Genomic DNA, 15,866 nt, shown 5'->3' on the forward strand with positions numbered 1-15,866 from the left:
TGCAACATTTTCTTTAATGAACACAGAAAAAAATTGAAAATATATCTGCTTTTCTAGAAACAAACTACCTTCAAAAACGTTGACTGTCAAGTGTGTCGAATACCTCTTATATTTAAATTGGAGTTGGCTTTTAAAATAAAAATTCTTTTTAACATTTCTAAAACCAAGTACAACAGAAAAAAGAAGATAATTTCTAACAGCATGTCAGTATTTGAACGTTGCTTAACATTTAAAAAATAGCATGACACATTTTTGCCAGTCAGATTGAAGTGTTCAGCAAAAAGGCACCACTTGACAGAACCTAACAAAATTGAAAAAGGTAGATCACTGAGATAGGAAAAAGCAAAGTACACATACAATTTCACAGCAAGCATAGGCAGATTAGAATAATTTTCACAACAAACAGTAATGTTGACAGACCTGTGGAGGGAACTGCCTCCCTTTTTGGTCAGGGGACATGACATAAGCAGCTTGTGTGTACGCATAGCTTTTGAAGCGAGGTTTAGGAGGTGGTGAAGGGGTGTGCACATGACCTTGTGCTACACTGACTGTGATCTAAGAAGAAGAAATTAAGGGGAAAAAAGCAGACATACATTGATAAACATGTAGAGTACAGGAGTAAAGTATTGTTTTCAAGAACAAAAGAAGGGAAACAAGAGAGGGCACCAGCAGTTAATCTTAGAGATAGCGTTAGCATGCAGCAGTCAAAATTAGGCAGAAAGTAAGGGGGTGTTTTCATTTAGTCTGACATCCCATCACGAAAGTCAGAAGGACTCCTGCTTGAGCTGCCAGGCATAATGCCAGTACTAAGTGAAAGATCTTTCTCTATAATCCAGCTAAAGCTGAAAACAAGTAGCCTGGTAGTAAGTCTTGAATAAATGAAGCCAGCATTCATCAGGTCAACTACAATGAATGGGACTGAGTCTCCCATAAGCAAGACACAGAGTTAACTCAATGGAGTGAGTAAATTAGGTCTAAGTCTCCAACCACTTCAGCAGAGATTCAGATTCAGAAGCAAAACTGAGGTAACAAGCACAAGAGAAAGTGCCTGTGTGACTTTGGTGCTCTAAAAGGCCAAACTGTAGATGAGCACAGCTGAGCTCAAACACTAGTCAGTTTAAATTAAACATCAACCAATGAAAACACATTTAATAAACAGAATAGACAACAGTTATTCCATGTCTTACGTCTACGTTACTTCATATAAACAGCATTTTTATTTCAACGGACCATCGTTTAGATTATTGATATGTTAGAATAGTACAGCATTTTTTTTTAAAAAAGAGAAACAACCATACTTGTTATTTAATAACATTTGCGACACCCTTACCCTTTATTCTGCTCCTTCTCAAAAACCAAAATATTTATGACATGCTTTTGAAGAGAATATATCTGATATTATAAAGTAGAAATACAAAGCAAAAATCTGCTGATTTTTTACTTTAAAACAGCCCAATACTGCATGCAAAGCAATACAAAATAAAGTTCATGCAGACATTTCTATTTGATAAATTTGTTCACTGAAGTTACAGATATGCCTGAAGATTCTCTCTCTCTCCCTGGCCCTCTTGAAACATATCTTAAAACGATCATGTTGTGAGCAGAAACGTGAAAGAACTCACTGTGACAGACAGACAAACAATATCCTGTAATATCCTGGACAGACCTTACTGAATTAAGGGTAGCATTTTTGCAGTTCTGGTATTACAAACTGAAATGTGTATACACTATTGAGAGATTGTATGGAACTTCTTTAGCAGGAAGACAAGATAAATGCAATCTCTGGAAGACACAAGGAAATACAAAGGCCTTTTAGGAAGTGAGTCAAGTGTATTTCCTTAGGAAATACTTTGAGGTGAGGGGAATTCAAATTCTCCCCCTCCAAACCCAACCTTTTGAAGATATGCCCTGAAGAGAGAGACCGTTTGTACATTAGCAAACTGCTTCTGGAAACTCCAGATAAAAGGGTAGACTAAACTTGTCATGGGGGTGCTTGTTCTGAGCTAAAGCTGTGAAGAAATTTTAAGTTCACAAGGACTCTCCTATGGTGAGGAGTTGAAGGACTCATACTGCCAGATCCCATGTTAAAGTTGGGGTGATGTCTGGTAAGTTTTATTAGCATGTATATAGGTTCATTTATTGTTTTTAATATATGTTCTCTGTAATGCTTTTTACCTTAAAAATAAAGTGGACTTGCTTAGAAAACTCTGAGTAGTAACTTATATCTGTAGCAATCATGCTGTTATCAGTCTCTGAAGAGAAAGCAAGCAGGTGTGTTTAGGCAGACTGCCTTTGTTGGGAAACATACAGCAAAGGCACAGAACAGTACAGCCTGGAAATACCCTGGTCAGAAGGGAGAGAGATGCAGGTCGTCAACCAAGAGAAGCAACAGCTGGGGAGCTGGAAGCCTGAGCATGGGTGCTTTGCTGACCACTGACTGGAAAAACAAGTGCAGTTGCCATGAAGTGTGACACTCACCTGTTCAGAGAAGCGTTGTTGATGACGTAATTGTATGTGTTCTTCTCTAGTGACCTTTGATTGCCGTGGCAATGTTTCCACTTCCTGGATGGCTTCAATGGTGACTTGCTGGGGTAGAACTTGGAAGAGTGATGTCACGTACATTAAGATTGACTTCTTATCTGGATAGGCAGTTGCAATATCTGGAAAATATATTAACATAGATCATTTCTGTTTCCATACTAGAAAGTATGCAATTGAAAAAAACCCAATCAATTTCAAAGGAAGTTGACAGACTAATGAGCAGTCAACTGTCCATGTGAGTCCTCTGGAGACTAATTAGAGCATTATATCAGCTCCAAAGTTTCCTATCAAACTTGCATACCAATGAGAAAGAGACAAGGTTTCATATGGTAATTGTTTTTTCATTCACACAAATTTCTCTTAGGTAATTCTTCTTCAGTGTAACTGCAAGTACTGTACAGTCTGACTGAGTGACCTTCATTAGGTAGGACGAGGAACAGAAAATCAAGTAAGCTACATTTTCTTTTGGACCATGTTAATGTTGCAGCTAACATGGGCAACCGTAGTAGTTTAATAGTTATAGATTATACAACATTTTAATGCTCTTTGGTTCTGTGGAAAAAATCACAGATTTTTCTGATGATAGGTAAATGTGAAAGGTGACTGCATAATGTCTGAATTCCCTGACTCCTCAGAAACAGTCACTGTTCTATATAGCCTAAGCTCTATGATGTCCATGAAAGATATTTAACGAAAACAAAGTTTATGAATGTTAGATATGATAGTATAAGTCTAGTAATTACATGCCATCTCTTTACTTGGACACAACCAGCATGTACCAGCAGATCTGATTCTGTGTGCACAGCCGTGATACGCCAACAGGAAAAAAGGTTGATCTAACCCAACATTCAAGTCAATAATAATTTGTAAAAATGTAAGTAATGTGGTAGCTCTTTCAAGTAGTTCCTTTGTTATTTGGCATTAAAATTTACCTCCTGCGCTCAGTTCAGTAAATCAAGATGTAAAAAGACTGTTGTATAAGAAATTTATTATTAATCCCAACAATGCTTAAACATAAGCATTGGCAGAAGGCCAAGAGATATCCATACCAATGAGGTTTTACTGTCAAATCTCTCCTAGTTTAGCTAAGGGGCAGAAAAAAATTCAGTTCACATTCATTTATTCTTATCACTGGTGCAATAGCACTACAAGGTGGTACCTGATTCTCCTTCTTGGAATTTGAAAAGCATGAGAGAAGACATTATACATTAATTCTCCATACATTTTTGAGCAGGCAAAGGGCATCTGGCCCAGCATGGCCAACTGTACCTTTGGTTTATCTTGATTCCACCTTTCTGATTTTTCTCCACCCTTCAATCACTTGTTTCCCCAATACTTAAGCATTTGAACTCATATGTCATATATTTTTATCTTTTAATTAGCATTGCCCACTAAATTATTCCATTGACTCATTACCAATTGTTTTACATTGTCCAATTTCTCTGACAAACTCACATTTCACAAAATATTATGTAGAATCTATTTTTATTGTTTGGTTATATTTGAGCTTTGAAGTTCAGTTCTACTCTTAAAAAGTGACTGCAAAAATGGCATTTGAGTTCCATGTTTACAGTATCAGTGATTGAAAGATCAAACATACTCATTTTAAAATATAAATGATTTTTTTCTAACTTCAAGTTGTGGCTGGTTGAATTCTACAAGACAAACAAACAAAAAAACCCACCAAAACCAAACTTAGTGAATATTTGAGTTCTGAACAGCATTTTGGTTTTATCTTGTTCATATCTTTTTATTCACTAATCAGAATGGCAGATACAGTACCACATGACTAAACATATACCACAAGCAACAAATGGTCAAAATGAAGAGTTTGCAAATACCCCATTGTAAGGGACCAGGGCATACACAGTCTGGCCTAACAGCAGTCACAGCTGAGCTGAAGTCCAAATGTCAGGGATGGTAGTCGGTGAGCAGAGTTCGGAGGAATCACCAGAGCTGAGATCAATATGCAAGAGTCGGGGTCAAAGTCAGGCTGGGGTCAGAGATTGGAGATGAGAGGTAGTATCAGGCTGGATGGCCTCTGTTTTCTGGGAGGTTCATCTTGATGCCCTCAGGGGAAAGGATGTAACCCAAGAATTCTGTGGAGAACTGGTCATTTTTCCAATGTTTGCTTCAGCAATCTTTCAAGGATGGAATGAATATAGTAACAATGCTGCTCAGAATTGTCTGAAAACACAAGTACGTCATTGAGATAGTTGACTACATACTGGTCCAGGAGGTCTCTAAACACGTCGCTCACAAACCGTTGAAAAGTCAAGGGAGCACTGGTCAACCTGAATGACATTACTAAATATTCAAATTGCCCAGAGTGGGTTTGAAAGTCAATCTTCAATTTGTCTCCAGCCCTGATGACCACAAGGTTGTAAGCATTCTGGAGGTCCAGTTTGGTGAAAATTCTGGCAGATCACACATGATCCAATAACTCCAAGATTAAGGACAGGGGATACCATCACCTGGTTTAAGGCCCACTAGTCTACACAATGGCATAGCATTCCATTCTTTTTCATAATTAAAAGGACCAGAGCCTCTGCTAAGGAGGTGGAGCACCAGATGAAGCCCATGGCCAGGTTGCCCTGGATGTATGCATGAAGGGCATTGACACTGCATAATGTTCACATGGGACCTTCTCCCCAGATTGGAGGTCTATGTGCCAGTCATAATCCCAGTGCAGAGGTAGCGTGTCTGCATTTTTCTTTTCAAAAACGTCCGCATGATCCCAATATTTTTCAGGGAGATGGGGACTCAGGGTTGGGTGTGATGCCTTCTGGCTAGCTGCCACCATCTAGATTTCCCCCACAGGTGCTGTCACTTCTGATTGGCTGCAGGACTCCAGGACCAGAGGGTTGGGGCCGGCTGCATGCTGGCAGTCCCCTGGGTAGTATTCAGAGGGAAAGCTGATCCTCTTCTCTCACGAGGAGATGAAAGGGACATGCTCCTTCAAACTGGCAATGCCAAGTATTAGAGGGAAGTCTGGTGAATGGATCACATTGAACTGTAGCACTTCCCAAGTGGGCTGGGATTACAGCCTCTGGGGGTACTGTTTCCTGTGTCACTGACCCCAAGGACAGGAGGGATCCATCTACCATCTTTACAAGGACTGATGTAAGCTAAATATGAGTGGGAACTGTAGCACTCAAGCGGCTTTACCATCTATGAAGTTACTGGTAGACCTGGAATTAATCAGGGTCCACTGAGGGGGAAATCAATTTGGCCCCATCTGTAGTATGTAACTTTATTTGTACTCGTAAGTGTGGGGAGGACCCAGGTAGCCTGGATCAGGTTTCTCTTGAGGGCTAGGGATAATGTCGGAACATAGTGCCTTGGTGGTGCCCAGGCCGGCCCCATATGACCTTGGCTCACTCGTTTCCCAATTTCTTTCAGGTAGCCATCCAAAATAGGCAAGAGGCAATGGCATGTGTTTGTGCTTCACAATAAAAGCATATGTCGTTATGCCATCACCATTCCTTTTCTTCCAGGGTCAACCATCAGTGGCCCAGATCAACCTGCACCAGTTAATAGTTGGACCCTGGGGGTTTTGGTGTGGATAAAGTGGTGGCAGGGTGCCCCTCCTCTTCTCCTTTCATTCACGAAGCCAGTTCTCAATGCAAAGAGAGAGATCAGTGAAAGCATCTAAGAAGGTCGGGCTCTCAACACGGGTTGGCTCATTTTTTACTTCCTCACTAATCCACACTGAAAGCGATGCAGTTGGGCTGCCTCAATTGCACTCGACATCAGCTGCGAATCAATGGAACTGGACATGAGGCCACTGGCCCTTCCCCTTGCTGAAGCCTTCAAAGTGTGGCTTCCACTGAGTGAGCACAATGAGGGCTGTAGTAAATTGCAGGAAATGCTTGCAGGAAGGCATTCTAGTACACAATCCTGCTCCAGCAGGTGGAAGCCCAATCCAGTCCTTCTCCAGCTAGCCAACTCATCACTAAGTCTCACCCTGGCCTGGTACATTCAAGGGCGGAGCAGAAAAAGGCAACAACACTGATTCAGGAATCCCCTGAACTTGTGGCAGTTTCCAAAACCAGTTTCCAAACCCACTCCTGCAGAACTGGTATCCTGTGGGGTCCCGTGGGTGATGGTAGACTCCACCCATTCCATATCCCTGTTAAGGGGCTTCTATAGAGGGGTCAGAAGTGGATCTGGGCAAACTGTAAGATACCAGGACATAAGCGCTCTGGCCTAGCAGTCAGAGCTGGGCTTGAGTCCATATGTCAGGGACGGCAGTACGTGAGCAGGGGTCAGAGGAATTACCAGAGCCAGATTCAATAAACAAGAGTTGGGGTCAAAGTCAGGCTGGGGTTGGAAATTGGAGAGGGGAGGCAGTAGGAGGCTAGAGTCTGGAAACGAGAGTCATGGTCAGAGTCAGTGTATGATTGGAAGCCAGAGGTCAGGAGTTGCAGGAGGGCTGAAGTCTAAATTGTTGTCCAGACAACTTCCAGGGAGACCCTCTCGGGTTAAATAGGGAAGTTGTCCAACCAGAAGGCCAAAGGTCCTGTCTAGCTCCCTTGGGTGGTACTCCCCATGGCACCTATTATCCACAGTACTTCCTGGATGTGCCTCTGCGCGGCACTGTGAGAATGTCAGTGGTCCCAGGCTCTGCAATCATAGGTTCTAGTCCGGGCATCCTTATACCCATATGCTGAAAATGGTTTGTCCATTTTATTAGGCAAATACACAAATAATTACAGTGCGCAGATATCAGGATAGACTGGCAATCAGGGGGAAAAGAGGCTATATTCTTTGGATTATTTAGTCACAAGAAGTAGTTGATCATCTATTGCCAGACATGAAAAAATCAACTAGGGATCTGAAAGTCAATCTGGCTGTGATTTTTCTTTTCTTTCTTCTAAACTCTATGCCCAAATCTTGAATGATCACAGCAATAGTGTTTTCTGTAGGAAAACACTCTTCTGTTGACCTGTGCTACCCTATTGCATTCAGATTCTGCCCTGACACCTGAGTAAAACTATTCTTTTAATCAGCCATTTGCGTGGCGGAGCTTAAAAGTACCACCAGGTATGTAGACAATTTTAAGATCCTTAAGCTGTCCAAGAAAAAAAAAAAAAAAACAACAACTTGCCAACTCAAGAGAAACATGACACCTCTCAGAATTATCCAGACGCCCTTTAAAAATTATTCCTAAAAACTAGAATATTTAAGAAAGTTTCTCAGAGTTTCTAGACCAACCCATTTTTGAGATGATGCTTTAGACAAAAAGTATTGGAAAGCTCTCCAAAAAATTAAAAACACCTTTATTTAAGTCCTATGTTCAGAAATGACCCTTTCTGAATAGCCTCAAACTTTCCCAAAAATTGTCAGGCTAGAGACAAAACAAAGAATGTATTGAAAAAAAGAATGTATCAAAAAAAGAATGTATTGAAAAAGTTAGACTGGCGGTCAAAACAGAATTTAAAATGAAAACAGTTACAACCTTAAATAACAAAAACCAAGTACTATGGCTCAAGAAGGCTTCACACAGTTTGCAAAACCTGTTCTCAAACTCTGGGAAGTTTACCCATTATAATTTCAATGTACATTTTTAAGTCACTGCTGAAAAGCTACTACTGCTGGAGACTTATACATTTTCAAAAGTGACTAGTGATTTTGGGAGCACAACCTGAAACATGTTACATAGCAAATAATCTTCAGAGAGCTGTGTTCTATAAACCAGAGCCTTTTACGGTGAAAAGTTGAACACTCAAATTGTGGCATCCAAAAATCACGAGTGGCTTTTGGAAACGTAGCCTGCAAAACAGAATTGTGCTAGTTCTAGAGCCTAATCTACCACTGAGAGGTACTAGAGAGTGGAAACTCAATGCTAATTTCATCATTCATTTTAATATATTATGTAATGTTGTGCCTCTTGAACCCTCAGCTATTTGGTTAACATGGTTCATCAGGTGCAGAAAGAATCTGGGATTCAGCTACAGAACTTAAAAAAAGAACAGACGAAAACCCTAAATAATAAATGATCCCCTCCTTCTGCCTTCCCAGCTGATCTTTGTAATTTATGTGAGATTTATTAAGAAAATAATTAGCACTGCTAAGATTTTAGAGGGATCTCAGAGTTTTGATTTTCTGTAGCAAATCACCTTAAGTTAACCCATGTATTTGTTCTTATTGAGGACTACTGAATGTAACAAAACTGGGAGCTTCTAAGCCAATGTATCCAATGTCAAAAAGAAGTCAGGCTTTTCATAAAGTGATATACCAGCCAATTTTATAAGCCTCATATTTCGTAAGTGGCTTGTCATAGGCAGTTCGTATTTTGTCAACAAGTTATCCTCTGTCAACAGACAACATATTTCTGGTAGAAAGGAACATTTTGTAGAAATCAGTGAAGGTGGGAGGAGAGTGCTCAAAGGTTAAATAACGTTTGGGTTAGAAAATGGTATACAGCAAACCTCTGAGTGTGAACCCCTTATAAATTAAAAACACTTTTTTTATATTTAACACTATTATAACTGTTGGTGGTGAATGATGGCTTGGGGGTGGAGGCTGACAGGTCACCACCCCCCACATAACCTTGCGACCCCCTGAGGAGTCACAACCCCCAGTTTGAGAACCCCTGTTTTAGTTATATCTGTCCCTATCTTCGCATATCTTCCTTTCTCAAAATAAGATTTTCCTCTCCATCCCCTGAACAAATATATGCCTAGATTCATTTGGGGGTTGATTCTATTCACTTTTGGTATTAACCTGGTGGCAGAGTAGCTTTCAAGAAGTAGAAAGATTTGATACATTATAGGTAACTCTGTGCTATTGTATGTTAACTACTAAAGCACATTTTGTACTTTTTAATGACAGTTTGAGAACCTCATTTTGAAACATTTTGAATTATATAGATGGCAGAAGCAAAACTGAATTCTGAGTTCTGTAAATGTGAAAACCTCTTGATCTCCAACTACTGAAGTCAGATATGCAGAGAGTCACTAAGAAGGAAATAAAGAAAACTAAAACTGAAAAATTCCTACACAATACATAAAACTCTGGGTTACTATAGCTGCTTAACACAACATTGTTCAAAGTAGCGTACCATGAATTCTATCTTTCATGTAATTCTTTAGGGCATATTATAGCATATAAATAGATTGTTCCCACTTAAAAATATTAATACCTACATAGCACTGAAGTGGAATAATTAATAGCTCCAGTGATAATTACCAAATGTTTATGACTTCCAGTGAATACCAATGGGACTTTGGCAGCTAAGTGCATAAGTCGTGTTTGTAAATGGGATTTAGGCACTTTTGAAAACGCAGCTGTTTAGAAGGAACTTTCAAAATATGCAATAATTAAATCAATTTACATTACATTGGAGATAAGATAGAACTTATTTAAGTATAAGATACATTCATTTCTATAATGTAAACTCTTCCTTGCAGGCACTGTGTGTCTTCACATATGTTTGTTCAGCACCTAACACATTTGGGCACCTGTCCTGATTGGAGAGCCTTAGGTGCTATTATAGTATAAATATTTAAAATGATAATAATGCAAAGCAGGACACAATGACATTGGTTGTCATAGCAATTTTTAATTAATAATCTCTAAAGAAACCTTTGGAGTCATCTCTCAATGTGAAGGCTGAGGACAAATAAGCAGCTGCTGTGTTCCATTATGGAGGAAGTTATTTGATTTGGGAAGATCTTTCTGAGACAGACAGCACAGCAACTTATATATATATACATACACGTACACACATACACACATTAATTTCTATAGATGAATTTCTGAGACGTTTCCATTTGTTATAAATAGTGCAACAACATTTACACATCCACATCCTTGAATAGCACAGTGAAGATTGCTTTCAAGACTCCCCAAATTGTTATTAATTTCAGAAAAAAACAGATTGATTTCCCTATCTGTGAAAAATTAGAGTTCATATTTCCTTCTCAAGAGAAAAAACCCAGCACATTACTAACAACTGTAGAATATTCCTTATTTTCACAGAATTTCATTTTCAGGCTTCTTGTCAATGAAGGCAGAGTAGAAAAAAATCCTTTTTATAAAATACAGACCAAAAATGGCATTTACAGGTAATTTTTTCCAATATGCCTTAATCTTGAGATGGAGGAGATGAGTAGTTTTGTTACTAAACTGTTTCTTAAATAAAATGCTCTTATCTTGGTTAATCAGGCCGAGCAAAGTCTGATTAGCCAGCTGCCTGGGGAAACCTTGAAACCCTCTGGGAAAGGTAAGCATAAAAATTCATTACCTAAACCCCAGGACACTGTTTTCAAGTTTACTGCCAATCACAGGAGAGTAACATGAATTGCTGGACAGGATTAAAATATAAATGATTTATAGCAGACAAGGTTTCTGAATTCAAGGATTATGGAGATTGGTAAGGCTGTCATGAAGCTCGAGTGACGCTTCACCTTTACCCAAAAATATCATCTCCTCAGAAACAGATCAAGATTCATTTACAGATCTTCCAATAAATTTCAGTTATTGGGGCAAGAGACTCCTGCCCCTGGGAACAATTAATTTAGACTGAGATTTTCTAAAGAGACATTAAATGCCTCACACCCAGGGCAGATCTGATTTATTTATGTGATTCCCCATTTAGGAGAATATGATTGAGACCACCAACAGATTTCAGATATGCTACCAAAATCCATTAGGTGGTAACAGTTTTGATCACTACTAAGTTGGACCAGATATGAGCCAGAATCCCTAAATGAAGTAAATAGTTATGTGGCAACAGAAGGTCAAAGTTAGCAAAAATCCTTATTCCAGTATATCAACATGGATTGTACACCAACCAGAATGACAAGAAAGAATTCATTCCTACGTGTGTATATAAGAGATGGGTTGGAATCAAAATACCATATCCAATACCCTTAAATCTGTGAAAATTTAAATCCAAGCTTTGTAGCTCATACCCACCCCTTGGGTATACTTATGATTCTCTTTTTAGTAGATCCCTCTGCATTCGATAGAATTGTGCCTGTATGACACAAACATGATTCAGCCTAGAATTCCTACATAGCTAGGAACTCTTCAGCCACAGGTTTAATAGGAGCCAAATTTATCAATGCAAATTTTTGTCATTTAATTATTTGAGTAGCCGTGGACAAGTAACAGTAGCAGACAGGGAGCTGGTGTTTTGTTTAATACCAATACTAGTCCAGTTAGCAATGAGTTTTGACACTATATTGTTCTGTTTTGATGGATAGTGGATTAGAAATGCTAGACACAGGAACAGCAGCAGCTACAGCAAAGGTGGCTGTGGTGGATTGGTCTATTGACATTTGGTTGGTGAACCATAAGAATCTATAAAGCCTTTGGGAGAAAGGTTCACAAGTGCAATGCTAACCTATTCTTTAGTGATAACCTTTTAAATGTATGCTTGGATTTTTTTCTCCTCTCTTTATTCTGAATTCATAGAAGACCAGGGTAGATTATTTTTCTTTTCTAGATTTTGTCCAATATGTAGCTTGTACAGTTAGCATTTATCTACTTTTGACTTTTAAATAAAACTTCTAGTAATAGTGGCAGATTGTCAATATTTATTGGTAAGTGATATTTAAAAAAACTCAGTATTTAGGAAATACTGTTTTTCTAAACAAATATTGGAAATATCTACAATAATTAATCATTATTAAAATTCAAGGGTGTATATTATATATTCAGAACACTATTTGATCTAATTCAAGTCCCCCCCCCCCTTCCCTGTATATTAGTTGCCCTATTTATAAAATTTGTTCCTAAGCATGGTTACAGACTATGGCAGTGGACTGAGGAGAGGAGAAACCTCCTTCCTTCTGTGTTCAAAGATGAAGAGTGGGGCAGGGTGGCTCCAGGGCATTGGTAAGGAGCCAGAGAGGCTGCCAGTTAAAATCAAGTCCAGAACAGGAGTGATCATGATTATCCAAGAGTTGCTCAGTGGCATATATGAATGAGCAAATGGATTACAATCCAGTACCCAATGCATAGTTTTCTGCATAATACCCATTACTGCAGTTTTCAGAGTAGCAGCTGTGTTAGTCTGTATCTGCAAAAAGAACAGGAGTACTTGTGGCACCTTAGAGACTAACAAATTTATTTGAGCATAAGCTTTCATGGGCTACAGCCCACTTCTTCGGATCCATAGAATGGAGCATATATTGAGGAGATATATATACACATACAGAGAGCACTTCAAAAGTTTTTTTCTCTTACTTAATTGGCCTCTCAGAGTTGGTAAGACAACTCCCACCTGTTCATGCTCTCTGTATGTGTATATATATCTCCTCAATATATATTCCATTCTATGCATCCGAAGAAGTGGGCTGTAGCCCACGAAAGCTTATGCTCAAATAAATTTGTTAGTCTCTAAGGTGCCACAAGTACTCCTGTTCTTATTACTGCAGTTGACACCCTTAACACCAAGTACAAATAAGCTAAAGAATGAGTGAGCATGGACCAAAGTACAATACATTCTAATCTCTGGAGAGTGGTCAGGCAGGGCGGTGGACGAGGAAACTGGGCTTGGCAAAGGTTTGAAGGAGGAGGACTGCAGAACAGAAGGAGAGAATACAGAAGTCACAAAGGATTCAGGACATGCGTACCAGTTTTATTTTAATAATGTAAACCTTCATGTGCAGTGGAGCTGAGGCAGAAGTACCAAGAGCGATGTTAGAAGCACTGATACCCAGGAGTTTCACAACAGAATGCCTAAAGTTAGGCTTAAATTGATGGTTAGGCAGCAATACAAGGATTTAGGAGCCTAAGTATAGGCAGCCATTGTTAAAATCCTGGCCAAAGTAAGCATAAGCTGTAGAAGCTCAGCTCCACTGAAAACTGGGACACTTATTTAGGTACCCAGTTATGGACGTAGGGAGAGGTTTTTCAAAGGCACACATCTCCCATTGACTTATAGTGAAAGGTAGGCACCTAGCCCCCTTGGATGCCTTTGAAAATCTCAGGTATCAGTACCTAGCTTTCGGCACCAAGTTTGAAAATATTGGCATAAGAAATGCTTTGTAATCACTGCTATGCTGTAAGAGCTACACTATTACTTTATTCTCCCCTAGGAAAGCCCACAAACACCAGAACCAAATACTTTTTTATATTCTTCTCTTCCCTCCTTACACAGCTCTTCACACCCTCCAGACTGAAAATATTTTACAGAATTTCTTCAGACTCAACCATCAATTCAGCACATACATTCACAATAATTACAACTCTTGGTGTTGGTAAAAAAAAAGCATATTTTTAACTTTTTATCATTTGGGTGTTTATTTAGATTAATTCATTATTTTCATATCTGATGCCAAACCCAGAATAGTGTGTCTGTCAGTCACAAAGTGAAGTTGTTCTCTGCAACATCATAACTTTAAAAGGAGCTGATAACTAGCTTCAGAGACAATAGGAACTCTTTTGTTTTATTTGTATATTCATTTTAATTCAACCAATCAGGGAACGGTATAATGGTGTGCTGGTAAAATATTCATCCGAAGTGAGCATTAGTTGGTTAGTCCTGTGTCAAGTGGCACCTGAGGTCTGAATCACTTCAGCATAAGCAGAGAAGACAAGACGAGAATTGCCATCTTTAAATTTGAATTGTATGTCATTGTTTTTTGTACTCAGTGTATCTAACGAAAGATATGAATAAGATCCTTGGGACTGCCTATTTGGGGCCACAGTTTGGGGTGGTGAGAGGTGAGAACAGGAAGCAAAAGTGTCTATAAATTTTGGTGCTGCTGTATATGGCACAAGCGCGTTTACAACAGTCAGGGATCACTAGAGCACAAGTAAGTTCCAGCCATGCACCCCTTACACCTGGTCTATCTCAAGCTCTATGGCACCTGGGGATTCAGAGCAGCACAATGTAGCCTTAGTGAGGCAAGGATCTGGACTGAAGTCTTTTCAAACTTGTAAATGTGAAAGCAAGAGACCAGTTAGAAAAATTAAGAACATTGACTGAAACAATAGGTCAATATTTTTGACTCAGAAAACGTTAAAGTGGAAAGATTCAGCTTAGTCATCTGCCCCTTCTCACCCCTCCACCCCCCCACCCACCCCATTGGCACTGCCATGAAGCCACAAGCCTGAAAAAGTCTTGCCGCCCAACTTCTAACAAGGACTTGGCTTCCGGATCTGCAGCTGGAAGTGTGGAAGTTCTGAGAACTCCTGTTGGAGCCAGGGATCTCAGTGCTTCCAAGCTCCCTGCCATGAAGCAAGGAGCGTGGAAAACCTGGGATCTCTTAGGGCTTGCAGACTCTGACAAAAAGCTAAGACCCTGGAAGTCCAGGGATAGACTTTCAGGGCCAACAGCTCCAGGGTAGCACTGCCAAACAAACTTCACAGAGCTGGGGACCCCATGCTTCCAGACTCTCAGGACATCTGCCTTTCTATGCTGCCCTGGGAACCAGCTGGCCTGAGAGTCTTGAAACCTTAGGGTCCTCAGTCCCAGTGCAATCTGCATGGAGGAATTGCCCCAGAACCAGGGAGCTCCAGTAGCTACTGACTGAACTTGACAGTCTTGGCGGTTTCACTGCTGCTTTTGAAGACCAGCAGTGAACATGACAAGAATGTGAATTTCAATCAGTAGCTGCTAGGGTCTGAGGAACTGTAGTTCATTTCAGAAACACCATGTAGCAGTGTTTTAGAAAATGATTGCTTTTTTGATTTTTAGTTCATGAGAAATTTTGAAAAATCTGTTATCGTTCTGAATTGGAACAAAAACTAAATTTCTAAATATTGCAATTTCCTATGAAGTGGAAATCTCGAGTTCCTGCTAGCTCTTATCTCTGGGTGAGTAGCCATTTTGAGTTTGGGGTATACCAAATCAGAGCAGTGACTTCTGCTCAGGCTGAGCAGCTACAGCCACCCTTTGCTGAAAAGACTAAATTCATTTCCCTCCATTTGTTTACAACAGTGTTTGTTTGTTCAGTGAAATTGTAGGCTTTAATGCTATAAACGATACCCAGATTGTGAAATGTCTGTGGACAAAAGAATGGATGACCATTAAAATGAAAAGAAAGCAAAACTGGCAGTGCAAAGAAATGTCAGGTGTTGAAAAGCAAACAAACAAACCACATCAGAAACAAGACTGGAGAAATGCATGTAAATATATAACAACTGTAATATAATATGAATGGCATAACTGACACTTTGGCATTTGTATTTCCTAGAGAGCTTCCTGATTTGTCAGTCTAAAGAAAGGTGAGATTTAACAGGGCAGGAAAGGAATAGAAAATGGATTAGGAAGCACAATATTGCCTGAGATAAGAAATGTCATATGCAGCACAGCACGACAACACAGACATTTTTCATGTAGTTTAAAAAAAAAAAAAAAAAAA

At 39.5% G+C, this 15,866-nt stretch overlaps 1 protein-coding gene across 1 annotated transcript in view; it reads right to left on the bottom strand.

Annotated features, from left to right (window-relative positions):
- The window catches only part of LOC112125929 (dystrophin-like), a 1,989,526-nt gene that overhangs the window by 1,315,174 nt on the left and 658,486 nt on the right, over positions 1 to 15,866 (bottom strand). Inside the window, exons 8-9 of the mRNA XM_026648920.1 lie at positions 2,479 to 2,660; positions 421 to 555 (exon numbers count right to left, since the gene is read on the bottom strand). Of these exons, the coding sequence (XP_026504705.1) occupies positions 421 to 555; positions 2,479 to 2,660 (317 nt within the window). The remainder of the gene's footprint in view (positions 1 to 420; positions 556 to 2,478; positions 2,661 to 15,866) is intronic.

The sequence above is a fragment of the Terrapene carolina genome, unplaced genomic scaffold (assembly GCF_002925995.2).
Source record: "Terrapene carolina triunguis isolate 2854851 unplaced genomic scaffold, T_m_triunguis-2.0 Scaffold22, whole genome shotgun sequence".
In the NCBI taxonomy this organism is placed as follows: domain Eukaryota; kingdom Metazoa; phylum Chordata; order Testudines; family Emydidae; genus Terrapene; species Terrapene triunguis.